The sequence below is a fragment of the Amblyomma maculatum genome, chromosome 10 (assembly GCF_055883805.1).
Source record: "Amblyomma maculatum isolate TAMU_Amacu chromosome 10, ASM5588380v1, whole genome shotgun sequence".
In the NCBI taxonomy this organism is placed as follows: Eukaryota; Metazoa; Arthropoda; class Arachnida; order Ixodida; family Ixodidae; genus Amblyomma; species Amblyomma maculatum.
In genome coordinates, this window is record NC_139353.1 from 144749440 (window position 1) to 144765087 (window position 15648).

General features: G+C 45.1%; 1 protein-coding gene across 1 annotated transcript in view; it reads left to right on the forward strand.

Annotated features, from left to right (window-relative positions):
* Nucleotides 1-15648, forward strand: part of LOC146177633 (uncharacterized) — a 65084-nt gene that overhangs the window by 20227 nt on the left and 29209 nt on the right. Inside the window, exon 4 of the mRNA XM_084581170.1 lies at nucleotides 3898-3984. Coding sequence (XP_084437296.1) covers nucleotides 3898-3984 — 87 coding nt within the window. The remainder of the gene's footprint in view (nucleotides 1-3897; nucleotides 3985-15648) is intronic.

Here is a 15648-nt window from a genome sequence, read left to right on the forward strand (position 1 = left end):
TCAAAAGTTTCGTTGTTATCTGCGCAGTGGAAAAAAAAAGATTTTTGTTTGACGTGATGGGGTGTACTCAACAAACAAAGCGCTTATCAACGCCAATTTCGAGACGCATCTGCAGAGCGGGTAAGGAGCTGAACGCGGACTGTATTCTCAAGTTAGAATGTTTATTTTTCCCACTCTCTAGAGGTACTCTTTGGCAACAAGCCAAAGAGTACCTCCTGTCGAGAGTACAGCAGACAGCTAAAAGGAAAAAAACAAACCAAAGGCAAATTTTGGGCCGTGACAGCAGCGGATTGTCTGGTAAAACAATAAAGAGACTTTTTTCCTATAAAACTGGATCATTTAACCTTTGAACACTGTTCTCGCCCCACTGGGAGCATGGCCCATCAAAGTGCGTGACAAGCCGGAGATAGAATATGAAGCCTAGGCAAAAATGGGCGCGCAGCAACCAACCAAGCAAATAAATGTTTTCTTTATTGCCTGGCCTTCACAAATTGCACTTCATGAATACCAAATCAACAAAAAATCACACAAACGCTATTTACATACGCTATTTACATATGATACACTAAAAGTCACGCATACACAACAAAGGCTCCAGCCTTGAGAGCCACTCGGGAGGATCTGCAGTAGCTTTCTGGATAGCCAAAAACATGTCCATGCTTTCCAGGGTGTGGGAGTAACAGAGGTTCAAGAGATCAAGATCCTGGGGCTGAGGCTACAAACAAACTCTGGAAACGCTCCAGCAATAAAAAAATCTGAAATGGGCGGTTCACCAAACAGCCAGACTAATGCAAAAAATCACTTATAGAAAACGAGGCATGAAAGAACACGACCTCTTCAAACTCATCGACGCCTTCATCATAAGCAGGATTACATACTCCCTCCTGTACTTAAAACTCCAAAGAAACGAAGTTGAGAGAATCGACGCCATCATTAGAATCACTTGCAAAACACCAGGGCCTGGTTCCCTCGACTCCTAACGAAGATTCGTGGTCCACAATACCTACGAGGAACTCAAAGAAGAACAACGAACTGCCCAAATAAGGCGCCTATCCAGCACGCCCTCCGGTAGGACAATACTTGAAAGATTAGGTATTGAGGGCGAACCCCTGCAAGACCTCCCTCAAACTATTCCACGCGATATTCGAAAGAGGATCACCATCAAACCTCTTCCTCGGAACATGAACCCACGCCCATCAAGGCCGAAGAAAAGCACGAGCTAAGAGCCTGCACAAAACCCTGAGCCGGCTACAGGATGTCATCTACGTCGACGCCGCAGAAGACGCGGAAGATCCTAACAAATATTCGATATGTGGAGTCACACAACCCAACACTAACCCAGCGAGACTCGTTATGGCGGACTGTTTCCACATCCTGACCCCTAGTGGAGGAGGAGGCCGCCATCGCCGCGGCCATCGCTTTTACTAATGCAACAACCATAGTAAGCGACTCCAAACTGGCAATCAGTAACTTTGCTAGAGGTAGAGTCTCCAAACCCGCCTCACAAATACTCAGTGAAATGAGAGAATCTCCTCTCGAGAGAGATATCGAATTAATATGGAACCCAGCTCATGCAGGGAATCCGACAAAATGAGGGTGCGCATCAATACGCTCGAGAATTAGCCGGCCGAGTGGTGGCGCAAAATCAGGAACCGGAACCCTTCGGTGAGCCAGCCGTATCATACCACGAACTCACTGCACATTACAAAGCAATGAGAAGAACACTCCCACCACCCAATAAAACACTGACCTGACAACAACAAGTAATATGGAGACAGCTACAGACGGGGACCCTCCCGAATCCTAACTACATGTCAAAATTCGTAAATAAGGATATGAATCCCTTCTGCCGGTTTTGCGGGGAGAAAGACAACTTCGAGCATATGATCTGGGCGGGCAAAGTCCATAAGCCTTCCTAAAAACTCTTACCTGATCCCTCTAAAGATGCTTGGGACAAGCTAAGGTCCAGTGATGACCCTGGCATTCTGTTCAAGGCCGTCGAATGGGCCGGCGTTGCCAAAAGTCTCCACGGCCTGCGCCACGCTAGCTGACTTCCCCTATTCCTCCCACTTATTGTGAATAAAGTTTTATTAGCCTCAGCCAAAAATAAATTCTGACAAGCCGGAAATTTGCCCACCAGAACCTTGTCGGTAGAAACATTTTTGCAGAAAGAGGGAGTATTTATACCCTGGGGATCCCACTGTTTAATATGCAGGCAGCCAGAAACAAAAGACCGCGTTTGTTCGCACTGTTGGAGAGGGGTATATTTTTGGGATGTATTGCAAAGAACGCTAATGAAAAACATTTTCCACTAGACACTCATAGCATCCGGTACTTATGCATAGAAAAAGTGAGGATGAGGTACCATTTGATTTAATTATGCTCATGCGCGTCCGCTGTATATGGCGCTCAAGAATGCTGGTTACCATTGTGGTAAAGATGTACCAAGCAAAGAATTTCGCTAGTGCTGACAAGGGCGCTGGAAGACTGTAAAGATGAGAAAAGAATGAAGCAACTCGAAGCAATCGCCACAGAACAGTGTCATGTTGAAGCGACAGCCTATCTTATGCACTAGTTCACTTTTATATAATAATTTCGGGCTCTAAACTTTAATAGCATGTTCTGAAATCTTTGATCTCATTTTACTCAGTTCGCACTTTTTGCAAGAACACAACCATTAGGAAAACTACCATATTCAAACTTTTCCGCCAAAGGCTACTTTCAAGGCAATTTCTCAACTAAGTTATTGTTGGGAACAAGATAAGGTGCTTTTGGGAAATCCTAATTATTGAAAAAGAAAAAAAAGATCAAATATGTGACATGCAATGCTAACAGTGAAAAGTGACTGCCAGTTCTTCACGGAATAGACGGCGGTCTGGTAAAGGTACGGTTAGGAAGCGCCACAACACTTCTTGGAAGCTTTTATTCTTTTGGTTCAGAGGTGGTTGACTGATAAATATATGATAAACACATGCAAGCGCGTTGTATAACAGCCGCTTTAGCATGTCATCAAATAAACACATAAATGAGCTTGCCGGTAAAGTGTCATGGCGGACAGATTTAGAAAAGGACCAACAAGCCACTTACCGAGGCGCTCCTGTCATGCGCTATTGTTTAAAATAGAGATAAATTTGTTTCCTACGAAGTACTCCAGGTGCGAAAAAAAAAATGACGATTCAGCACATATCTGTGCGGTAAAGTGGTCCTCTGGAAAGAATGTGGGCATCTTGCCAGGAATTCGTAGCTTACGAGAGCGCACACGAACAAACAGGGAGAACTAACACAACTGGCGCTCACGTGTCAACTCCAAGAAGGTACGCATATATAGCGAAAGAAAATGGGCAGAACAATAAAAACACAAGCGTAAAAACACCCATATGCCAAAATAAACACAATAATACAAGTAAATATAAGTGACACGAAAACCATCGCCTAAACAACCGGAACCAAAATCCGCCATACACGGCTCGAACTAGCGCTCACGTGTCGAACACAACCAGACTCATGTGTACACAGCACAACGCACTGTGCACAACATTCAAACATCGAGTCTATATCTTCGCCATACCAGCCGTGCACACGAGATGTCGATTACGGTTTTTAGGTTATAATGATATTTAGTTATTTATGGTTTTTTGCGTGCGTGTAATAGCCTTGTTTTTGTGGTTTTTATTTTAGTAAATATTTTGTTTTTGCTATGTGTGTGTCCAATCTTGGAAAAGTTGAAGTGAGCGCCCAATGAATTTCTTCTCTCTGTCCTGGTTACTGCGGTCTAATAAGCTAGGTGTCATTTCAGACATTGCATTGGAGCCCTTCACACGCAGCACTTTATCAGGATGTCTTACTTGAAAGGTTTAGTTAGAGAGAATCTTTACAGTGTTGTAATTCTTTTTCCAGATCCTGATGTTACAGAAATTGCTGAAATGATGTACGCCAACCCCCGAAATAATTGCTTTATACTGCAATTTCCATACTTCGGAAAGCGTGAGTGGCACCCTTATTACAGTGTCATATATAGATTTCTGGTGCCTAACAATCACAGTGCAGAGTAATCTATAGCAATACGGAAATATCAGCTAGTTAGTAATCTATCGAGTAAGCTCTGTTTATACTTTTCAATATTATACTACAAATAGTTGTAAGCCGAAAAACGATAATTTTAAATTATGCGCTTCGGCTTCTAGCTCTATGACTTTGAGAGGAATCCCTGCATTCATCAGTTCCTTTCACAGACTATTGTTTGGTAAAACTACAAAACCAGCCTATTATTATTCATCGGGTTATATTGTCACGTGCTGGTGACAAGGTCGATGACACAAATGAAGAGTCGGTGATTGCACTGAAGAAACTCTTTATTGGGCTGAATTGCGCCCGCAAAAGAACTAAGCAACTCGGCGGAATAGCAACACTCATGCTAGTCGATCGTAGAACAAAGAGTGCCCGTCGCACTCGCCGACGCTCAATTTAAAGGCTGCTCAGAACAATCCAGATAACGTCGCAAACTGCTACTAGCACAAGCTGGAATATTGTAGAAAGACACACGAGTGGCCGTAACCCCCGAGACAGATCTCGGCGCATCTTGCGCTACAACGAAATTGATAAAGGTGCGACTCGCGACATCGAGTATTAACAAACAAAGAATACAAAACTGATACGCGATCAGTGTGACAAGGCCGCATGCCGGCGGCTGTTAAAAAAACAACAAATACAGTTTTAAATGTTTCGCGGCATTACTCCACCCTTAAATAAACATCGCCTCGATGTTTCAAAACAAAGCAACTTAAACATAACTACTACACCGTTTAAACACCACAGATTGTTTAACGCGCGTAATATGGCTTCAGTCGTACAACATGTGCAAACTCCTGAGCATGCGCATCGCCGTTGTGATGCTGACGTTCTGTCGGGAATGACTTCATAGTACAGTGGCTAGAATACTAAAGTGTGATTACCGCCAAGCGGCGCCTATGGGGAGCATTGAAGCCGTCTGGTGACGCTTCTGCTAGATGGCGCGCCTTCTGGCTTACACGTCAGGTCGGCGTATGAAACGCATGCTTGAACCCTGGAGTGTGCACGTGATGTGGGCGCTTTGCGTTGCTTTTTGGGGCAAATTCTGCCTCACGGTGTATGATGAGCCGGCGACAAAGTCATTGTTTTGTACCTTGTTACAAAAGCGGGTACAAATCGTACTAGGAATATTTGTTCTGCGTGCGAAATTATTGAAAGGCGCAACACTGCTGTTTGCGAGTTGCTTTGGAAAATAATTACTGTTACGTCAGCTTTGGCACGTTATTGACGGCGCAACTGCTAATGTTATTTGATAGAACGATCGTGGGTGGCCCCCTTGTACGGCGTGTTCCGGACCATTTTTCTGATTGTGCCTTGATATACATGTGTCAAAAACCGTTTGAAGGAAAATAATCATAAGGTGAAGCTGTGCCTATCCTTCAGCACTGCCACAAAGGCGACGACATATAACGATTAAGGGGCTGCGGCCACTGCCATGTGAGGAGCCTGATGACCTGACGGCCAGTTCTGAACATAAACTGGCTTTTAATCACATGCATGCACGCAAGGATGTTTCTGCTACGTCATAAAGGTTCGTGAGATCAGTGGGGTGTCACTGAATGTAGCGTGCAGTGTGCGCCTAACCGCTGATCTGGATCTCCTGGGCGCCGATCGAGCAACATATACAATAACACATGCAAAGAAGGTATCGGGAAGCTTGTTAGCAAGGTAACACAACACACTAATAGAACACTAAATGAATTCACAAGTAGTATAAGTGATAACATAACATACATCAAACGCAGCGCTGGTAAACGCACGAGGTCTGGAAGAAATATATCACAACATCATTTCAACAGCACTTTGGAAGCCAGGTGCACAAACTACATCATTCAGAGGCTTATTCCAGTCCAGGATTGTTTTAGGGAAAAAACGAACACTTAAATACATTATTGCGGCATTGATAACTCAGTCGTTTTCGTGTTGTCTAGTCTCTCCGAAATGTAATATGGCTGCTTTAGATAAGTGTTTTTAATAATACCGGTACAATCATTGTAAATGTTGTACAAGAACTTCAGCCAGCAGATTTTTGTTCGGGTTGCTAAAGTCTTCCACCCAATACGGTCGCGAAGTTCAGAGCTGTTGATACGAAACTGATAACTGCCAGTTATTTAAATAACGCCGCTGAAGAACTGAAAAAAACAACAACAAACAAATGGCGGTAATTTAGAAATTTTTCCAATGCTTCAGTGCATGCTAATCAATTATAGAATGAAATTTCGTTGTGCAGCAGAGTGTTTCTTCTTGTCTCACAGGCCGAGGCTCTTTATTTTTCTTTCCTTTTCTGCCTCAACATAACATATGTCTCACGAAGTAAAACAGCCAAATTAAGCAGCCCAGGCAAAATCAGTAGCGAAGCAAGACAGTAACTGCGAAAACAATATTACTACTATCCCTAAGTGATTCTTCAGTTGCTTAACTATTTATTCGGAAAACAACAGAATTCACGGTGAAAAAAAATTCAGGGGTGGTTTACTAGCACGGATATACATGCAATGTTTACAGCTCATGTTTAGAAAAGTATTGCCTCCTGTAGCTTTGTTATGCCATGCCTTGCCACGTTTAGCTAAGTACTTAAGTAGTTCCTTGGGTTTTCATTAGAATTAAGGAGACCTAATTAACGTCTTTAGTGCCACTGTGTCTATAGGATGAAGCCAACGACCTTCGATCAAAGCGCAGCTTGAAAGACTGGCAGCTTAATACGTGAAAAAAACAAACAAAAAAACTGGGTACCGAAATTGCGGAGTGGTCTATCTAGCACTGTGGCCAGCAAAGGTAATCTTTTTACCTTGGCCCATGTCTGGTGGCAGTTACTTGCGGCAAGTTTTTCTTGGAGTGATTGCTCAAAGGAGTTTTTAAAGCAACCCCGGCGAAATCCCGCTTAGAATGCTGGTTGTAATTCTTCCGCTTAAAAATGGCCGCTGCATAGAATAATAAAATTACATCGGCATGACTTACATAGTTGACAAATAAATAAAGATGCCATGTAAAAGTGGAGGTCGCAGTAAGAGCAGAAAGTATGCATCGGATCTTGAAGGGATGTCTCAAACGCGGCTGATTAACCGAGCGGCGAGCAGACGACACGCAGAGAACGGACGAGTAAGCGTTTGTCAGCGCCCCCTGGATCTCCCGTTCCGGAGCATCGCAAAAGGGCCTCAGAGTCGGCAGCGCGGTCCGCATACTTCCCCTATTCTAGCCACTGTATTCATAGTCCAGCGGTCCAACGAGGCGACGAGGCAAACCCACACTTGGTCTCCTGGATTGTACTCTGCGTGGCGTCGTCGTAAATTGTATCGACGGCTGTCGGTGCGCTGTTGGTCTTTAATACGCAGCCGTGCGAGTCGTGCTTCCTCTGCACGCTGCAGGTAGGCGGCGACGTCACGGTTGTCCGCGCTGGTTACGTGCGGCAGCATTGCGTCGAGCGTCGTCGTGGCCTTCCTGCCGTACATACGCTTGAACGGGGTCGCTCTAAGAGTCTCCTGGACTGCCGTGTTATGCACGAAGATCACGTACGCCAAGATGGCGACCCAAGTCTTGTGTTCAGCGTCGACGTGCATGGCCATCATGTCCGCGATCGTTTTGTTCAGGCGCTCCGTAAGGCCATTGGTCTGGGGATGGTACGCAGTTGTTCGTCGATGGCTTGTGTGACTGTATTCCAGGATGTCTTGAGTCAACTCTGCCGTAAACGCCGTTCCCCTGTCCGTGATGAGCACTTCTGGGACGCCGTGTCGCAAGAGAATTTGTTCGACAAAAAATTTGACGACTTCTGCCGCGGTACCATTTGGTAGAGCTTTTGCTTTGGCGTAACAGGTAAGGTAGCCAGTGACCACGATGATCCACTTGTTACCTATAGACGAAGATGGAAAGGGGTCGAGGTGATCCACCCCAATTTGTTGAAAGGGCAGGTCTGGGGGCGGAATCAGGTTTAGTAGTCCTGCTGGTCGGATCGGCGGTGTCTTGCGTCGTTGGCACTCACGACACGTCTTTACGTAGTGAGCGACTTCGGCCAGCAGTCGCGGCCAGTAGTACGCAACGTGCGCGCAAATCCGACATGGCCTTCTGTGGGCTCATCGTGCAACGCCTCCAGAATTTCCTGCCAGAGGATTTTAGGCCCTACAAGAAGCTGCGCGGTCCGGTTGGGTGCGAAGGTCTTCTTCCATGCCCAGCTTTCCGGGACACGGGTCTTAGTTCGGCAAACTGGCACCACGCGCCGTACCCCAAAGCCACGCGTACCCCCGTGAACTTCTCCATTCCCTTTTCTTCTGCCCTTCCTTTCCAGCCTAAGGGAGGACACGAGTAGCGGCCAGAGCTGCCGGGCTCAGCGGTGTTTTTTTTACGTCGCTTCGCAAACAGGAGGGTGGGGAGAATAGAAGGAGACTGCAGCACGCACTTAATTTTTTTTTCGCGCCCCCCCCCCCCTTTTTTTTTGACGCTCGACCACCGACCACTACCATCACAGGGGGTGGGATGCATGGGCATGGGGAGACAAAGCTCACGCGCGGGCACCAGTCCCTTGCTTTCTCGCCACTAGCATCGTCGCGCGCTTGCTCGCCGCAGCAGTCTCTACTGTCCGAGCGGAGCAGCGAGGAAATCGAGTCGGCAAGAAGGCTGGCACAACGACGATCGCGTCAGCGCTGCACTGGCGCGTTGTATGTACTGTCCCAGCCATAATAATATGGAGCATGCCTCGGTGATAAAAACTCTCGCCGCGCGTAACCTAGCGAATATTAGGAGGTATACAGTTGCATATATTAGTACATGCCGCCGATGCATACACGGAAAAGTTGCGTTTCAAAAGTAATAAAAAAACAATACCAATTACGACTCCGAAAATTATTCACATTAAATTTCAATTACTTCCGATATGTATTTCATTCAGTCTCAGATTACTTTCCAGTTATACATAAAAAACCAAAACGCAAACTAAGTGAACGAAACTACAACCACTCTCCAGATCGCATTTATTACCACTTTATTTAAGAAAAGCACATTAGAGGCTTTTAAAACGTGCGTGAGGTGTTGAAAACTGCAGTAAGATATTTTCCGTAACGGCAACGAGCCGCCGAATCCATACTGCGCCGCAATATTAAAAATGTAATGCCAATTCAATAATGCCGCTCGATGTCCCAAGAATTCGTCTAATTTCTACTTCTAGCTTGAAGTTTAGAGCTCACTGTTTCGAATTCCACAGCTTCCATACGTTTTTTTTCTTCATGTTTATAATACGTTTTCCAATGACGCTGCATTATTTATTTCGCATTGATAAACTCACCCCCCACCCAAACACACACACACACACACACACACACACACACACACACACACACACACACACACACACACACACACACACACACACACACACACACACACACACACACACACACACACACACACACACACACACACACACACACACACACACACACACACACACACACACACACACACACACACACACACACACACACACACACACACACACACACACACACACACACACACACACACACACACACACACACACACACACACACACACACACACACACACACACACACACACACACACACACACACACACACACACACACACACACACACCACTTGTTTTCATTTGTGTGGGTAGTGGCTGTTGGCTCCCCTTTTATGTATCTCATTGCGAGCCCCTCATTGTGCTTTAGTTTTCATCGGCGCACCATTGCATACAAACAAACCGGCTCTGTCTGGAGCTCCACCTGGAACCGAACTGCCATGACACTTTTTGTTGGGATACAATATGAGCAGTGGGTTCTCGTTTAATTTTGCTGCCCTTTATCGTGAACCGTTGTTATCTGAGCGCTGCGCACTACTTTTTTTTTTTTTGCCAACTTTGAGCCGTAGGCCTAGAGTGCTGCGGACCAGGCCGAGCACATAGGGTGCCTGTTTGGAGCACAACCTAGCGAACCAACAAACGAAACAAGTTGAGTCGCGTACGCAGAACTCCTTGTCAGTACGCCCCGCGAAGGTAACCGCAAGGCGAAAAGGGGCGGGATGGGGGGGGGGGGGGGGAGGTTGAGAACGTAAGCAAACAAACGAAAAACGAACAAACAATTAAGCAAGGAAGAGAAGCGGACGCCACGCACGCGGAGTGCGCGTGGGAAAAAGAAAGAAAAAAAGTACAGAAGAAACGAAACTGTTTGGGCGGCCATCAACACACGAAGGGCGCGCGGCGGATGTGTGTGCACACACATTCCTGCGGTGTTCAGAGAGGCGATCATTAGGGCACGTTTCAATTTGCTCTACACACTTTTTCCACAATATGCCTCTGTGACCTGAAACAAATTGTTGCGAGTTAGCGCTCGCGTGTATCCTGTCCTTCCTGGTCCTCACCTGGATGTGCGCTTATGATTCCATGTCATGTATTACAAGCAAGCCCAAACTGGTCGTCTCAAGAAGGCACAGAGCCCATCCCGGAGCCCCTAACCATTTCATGCTTACATTTACTGTCGATTATGGGAGAGGCAGATAATTGTTGACGTCATGGTTCACATAATGTTGATTTTACAAAGTCGAACCCCGTCATAAAAGGCACGGATATAACAGGTAGTCGGATATAAGAAACACCGTTCACCCAAATGAATGGCACCCATATTAAATTTATTAATTGGACCTTTGCTTTATTAGACATTCGATGTAGAAGACAGTCGGCTATAAAGGACAAGTTAGCCTTGAATTTTGGTATACTCAGTCTCGCTTGTAACAGACATTTTTACATTAGGTGCGGCACCATCGATCGCCAGGTTCAGTTACAGCTATAGTGAAAACAAAAAAGAGAGACTCGCTTGCGTCATGACGATTAATTACAACTTCATTAAAAAAAAAGCAAGTCAGTCGCCTATCAAATGACTAAAAGAAGCACCTGCAGTGGGAATGCAAAGTAGATGAGCTCCTCAGGCTTGCCACGAGGAGCACAAGCGTGACTGCACATGCGAGCTTCTGCGCGAGCTTACCGGGAATGCCGTTGGGTTCTCCAATTATTGGAGCTTCCTATCAGGGATATACCGTAGATGTTGTGTCCGCTAGTTAGAAGAAAACAGCGGGAATTCTCAATTACGTTGACTTTCAGTATAAACAACAATATATCCGTGAAGGATAGACAATTGGGTATTTGTTCACATTGGAAAGGTGCAGCGCAAAAAGACAGAAGGCGAAAAGAAGACGGATAGACGTACGCTGACTCGCAACTAAATTTATTGGAAAGAAACACATTTTTATACGTCTTTCAAGCGATTACAAGAAGCCTATAGCACTTGCGCGAAGCCCATTGCAAGGGGTCAAAACATATCATACGTCATAAACACCGGGTGATAGATTTTGGGGGGATGTTTTCCTCCCATCTCCCGTGAAAACTAAGGCCAAGATTATGAATTATCCAGGAACGACACCTCCTTATCTACTAATAAAACCGAAAACTGGCTTAAACATTGCGACTGTCTTTTTCGGATCAAGTAGGCTTCCATCAGCTCTCTTGTTTTATCTCGGTGTCTAAATAAAATCTTAGTGTTCGCAACTAAAGGGCGGCAGTTTATTTGTTTTCTTGCTCTTTTCATCTTTTACACAGTTACGACAGTTCGTCTTGTGTCTTTTTGCGCTGTACATTTCCAATATGAACAATCTATCCGGTAAATGGGAAGAAAGCGATCAGCTGGCGCTGCTGACGTAGACCCACCATTGTGACTAGAAAGCAAGACATAGCCAAGCCAAATAAACAATAAATAAATAAAGAAGACAAATAAACTGCTCTGGTTACTATTCCACCATGGTTTCAACTTCACTCAAAAATGTCCTGTTAGCTTTTTATTTATTTTTCATCGCAGTAGCGACATTCACAAGTTTGTTACTCACAGCCGATGTTACCCGTTGACAAACAAGCAAAACTTTCCGAGTGATATTTCTGCTGGTGATGTTTTATAGTTCTGGCTACTTCTAGCACCTTGGTGGTAAGCTGGATACATTCACAACAACGTGGCGCTTTTTTTTTTTTTTACTTGAGTTCGTGTAGTGTTACGAGAGACAGAACTTTTTCCGGAGTTGGGAATCGCTAGCTGCGGTGCCACGTCACATCGTGATGGCACTTTGCAATCGCTGCAGACGCCGTTCGCAAATAATACGTGGGTGCGAGGTGTGTTCAGTGTGTGGTGGTCCATCAGGGAAATGCAGTATGTAAATGAAAGCGATAATAACGCTTATGCTAAAGGATATATATTTCCTTTTTGCCATTTTACCCGTAGGATGCCTAGGTCGAAATAAGGTCTGGTTAGAAAATTGGATTGTATACCCTGCTTATAAGGGACCTCTGATATTGGAGATAAAAAAACTGCTCTGATATTGGAGATAAAAAAAAAAGTGCACGTATCTTATAAAAGGGTTCAACTGTAGTTGTAAGATTTGCAAAAGGAGTCTCCACGAGGTTGAGAAGTGATGCACCCCGGGAAAGAAGGGCGCAGTGACACACAGTGTGCCATGTCTCTTCACGCGGGGGCGTATATTTTCGTTGTGTAATACCAACTAGCCCAAAAGCGCCACTTTAGTAAACTCAGATTAACACCCGTGATCAGAAGCCAAATTGAAGTTTATAAAATGAATTATGCAGTCAATGATGCTGAAAGCAGGGATACCGAGTGTTTGGGGAAGCATATTTGGGTGAAGGAAATAAGGGCGTCTAACGGACCAATCTCAAAAATCATTCAGGGGAGCTGCAGGTTGCCGCTAATATTCTATAATTGCTTTCACCTGCCTTTGCTGTGGCTGAGTGAACTAGCTGTTTTATCGACGTAATGCTAGTACTGGTTTCGGGTCTGGAACTTATCTGACATGAACCAATCATGACGGATAGCTGCGCTGTTCACGAATTTCGTGACGAGGTGAGACACTGCGGTACACGCCGAAGAAACAACGTTTTGTTAGACGATGTCTCTCGCTTTGTGCACGCTGAGCGTTCGTGAAATGAGCGGCAAGCAGTGACAAAAAACACTCTCGAAGTTTTTCGTGAACTTTGGCTTTAGCGGACTGTGGTAGAAACCCGATCTTTAAGTTTAAGAACTCAGGTTGCGGAATTGCCGACAGACCAGTAAGGATAATCCCCCCATAGACACCACCACCACTGCTCTCGCAAAAAGCTGCACAGAGCACGAGTAGGATTATTTCTTGGTTCTTTTACATAGTTGTCAAACAGACACACGTACCATTGCTTGAGTTCGATTTTTCAATTTTAATTTATATTGCTCCAACGACAACATAAGCATGTGAACTTAATTCACTATTCCCGTACGACAGACATTACGTCATTACTCTGTTCCGCTGAAGCAAAACATGTCGTCTGTTTAGAATATAAGCTGCACTTTTCATAACTCTAGTGCTCTGTAGTCCTAAATTTACAATACAATTTTTTTCTGAAGTTAACCGCAATGCTGCGTGGTGCTAGAAGTAATTTTGGCACATGTGTCGCGAAGTGTCGTCCGCGGATCCCTCGGCTGAGGGAAAAGGAGAGGAAACTTCTGGCGTCGGGGTACAAATGTCTTTCCTTCCGAGCCCGCCGTCTTTCTTCCCCTTCACTGTGTTTATGAGCGCCTCATCCCTGCCGAGTCAGTCTGCAGATGTGCTGGCCTTGAGCGTGAGAAGCCTCCAACAAAGGGGGCGAACAGAAAAAAAAAAATACATAGACGGAAACCTGCGAGCAGTGTTTCGGAATGTACGCTCGCTGGCAAGTGCTAGTTTGTTTTCTCGCGGATCCTAACTGTTGGGCGTAAGCCTGGTGGGAGGAGGGTTAATGTTTTCTTAGTTTTATTTTTGTCCGTTTTTGTAAAGTGGAGTCTCACATTTCAGCGGGTTCGCAGTGGGCGGTGAATTGACTTCTATTTTCAATATTTAGAATCTTGTTCGAATATTGTTTGTTATGGCTGTCGCTGGTCTCAGTGCCTGTTTGCCTGAGGGTTTGCGCACGTTCTCCGGGGTATGTATTACGTTCTGGACGAGGTTGGTGCAATGGCTGTACTGCGTGGCCAAGAACGATTCCGTTAGATAGATAACGTAGCCCTGACGGACTTTTCTTGAGCTTTGACGTTGGTCACCTTACATGAGCTTCTGGTTTTGCGCGAGTCTGACAGTATACAAGTTTGAATTCGGCTTTGCATGCACGAGTTGGAATGTTTAGTCGCACATGGTCCTATTTTTAGTAATTCCTGCCATGTTATCGTTATGTTGACAATGTTGTACAGCTTGAAGTGATGGTTGCATAGTGTTTTGTGAATGTTATTCGAAGTAACTGTCATGCGAGTGTCATTGAGAACGGAGGCAAGGCGGCAAGGCTCATTGCTGCATCTAGTGCAGTGAGGGTTGTGCTGTCTTTAACGACCGTTGCTGTGCTTAACACACGAAGAATTTACGAAGTGGAGCATGAGATCGTATTCTGCTTGATTGAGAGCGTAAGTGCGTGGTGAATCCTGAATGTGTGCCTTGAGCTTGCTCTCCGCCCTCAACTCTCGCGGTGTGAGTAAAAAGCACTTACACCTGCGTGCGCGATCATTGCCATCAGGCCGGTGCATTCCCAGTCTAAAAGGGTCTTGTTCTTGACCAATGAGATTCATGTAGTCGCAAAGTGGCGGATGCCCATGCTGCTTTCCGAGAACCAAACGGGAAAAATAATAGTGAAAAAGGAAAAAGTAAAGATTTCTAGTGCGGTGCTGTGAGCTCGGCAGGCAAAGGAAACGCAAAGTGAGGACTATACCGGCCTATTTTTGGCCGCCAAGTGGATGTTGGCCGTCTACGTGGATTTTTCGGTGTGGCGCCCAGGGACCGCTTCAGCGGGAAGCTTTCTTCCATTCTGTTCATTATTCGTTACAGCCTGCCCTGCGAGACTCTCTTATACGATGGTTATCGCGCGTAATTTTTCAGGGCTGTCTTTTCTGACAATTACCACGGCGAAAACCCAGCCATTTTCAAGCGTAAGCAACGTAATCTGAACGCAAATACCTCCATAATACAGTTCGTCAGAGTGCTGTTATTACTTAGTGAGCTCTACCGGTCTAGTAGATCTTACGCCTTAAAACGTGCTACATACAGTCTACCTCAGGGGTCTTTTCTGGCATCTTTATTGTTATTAATGCATAGCAACCCTATTGTTCATAAACTTTCACGCGAAATCCGCTTGTACGCACAAGACTGCATCATGTGCAGCCCGACACTCAACGAATACATTTGCGCTCAGTAAACGATCTAGACAGCTTCCACCAATTGACGCGTCACGGGGAAATGGACGTTCAATTGAAATAAATGCAAATATACTCAATTGACTAGAAAACGTACATCAAGAAGCTCAACATACGGTTTAAATTCAAATCCTTTGGAAAAAGCTTCCGAATCTAAATTAATGGGCGTGCATACAAAATATGACATTTCATTAATAACGCATGTCGAATATTTAACTAGCAAAGCATACAGGATATTGAATTTCTCCGCAAAAAATTTCACACAGCCTGAGATGTAAAAGAGTTGCTGTACCTCCCACTTATTACACCAATTCTTAATAGTGTCAGCACAG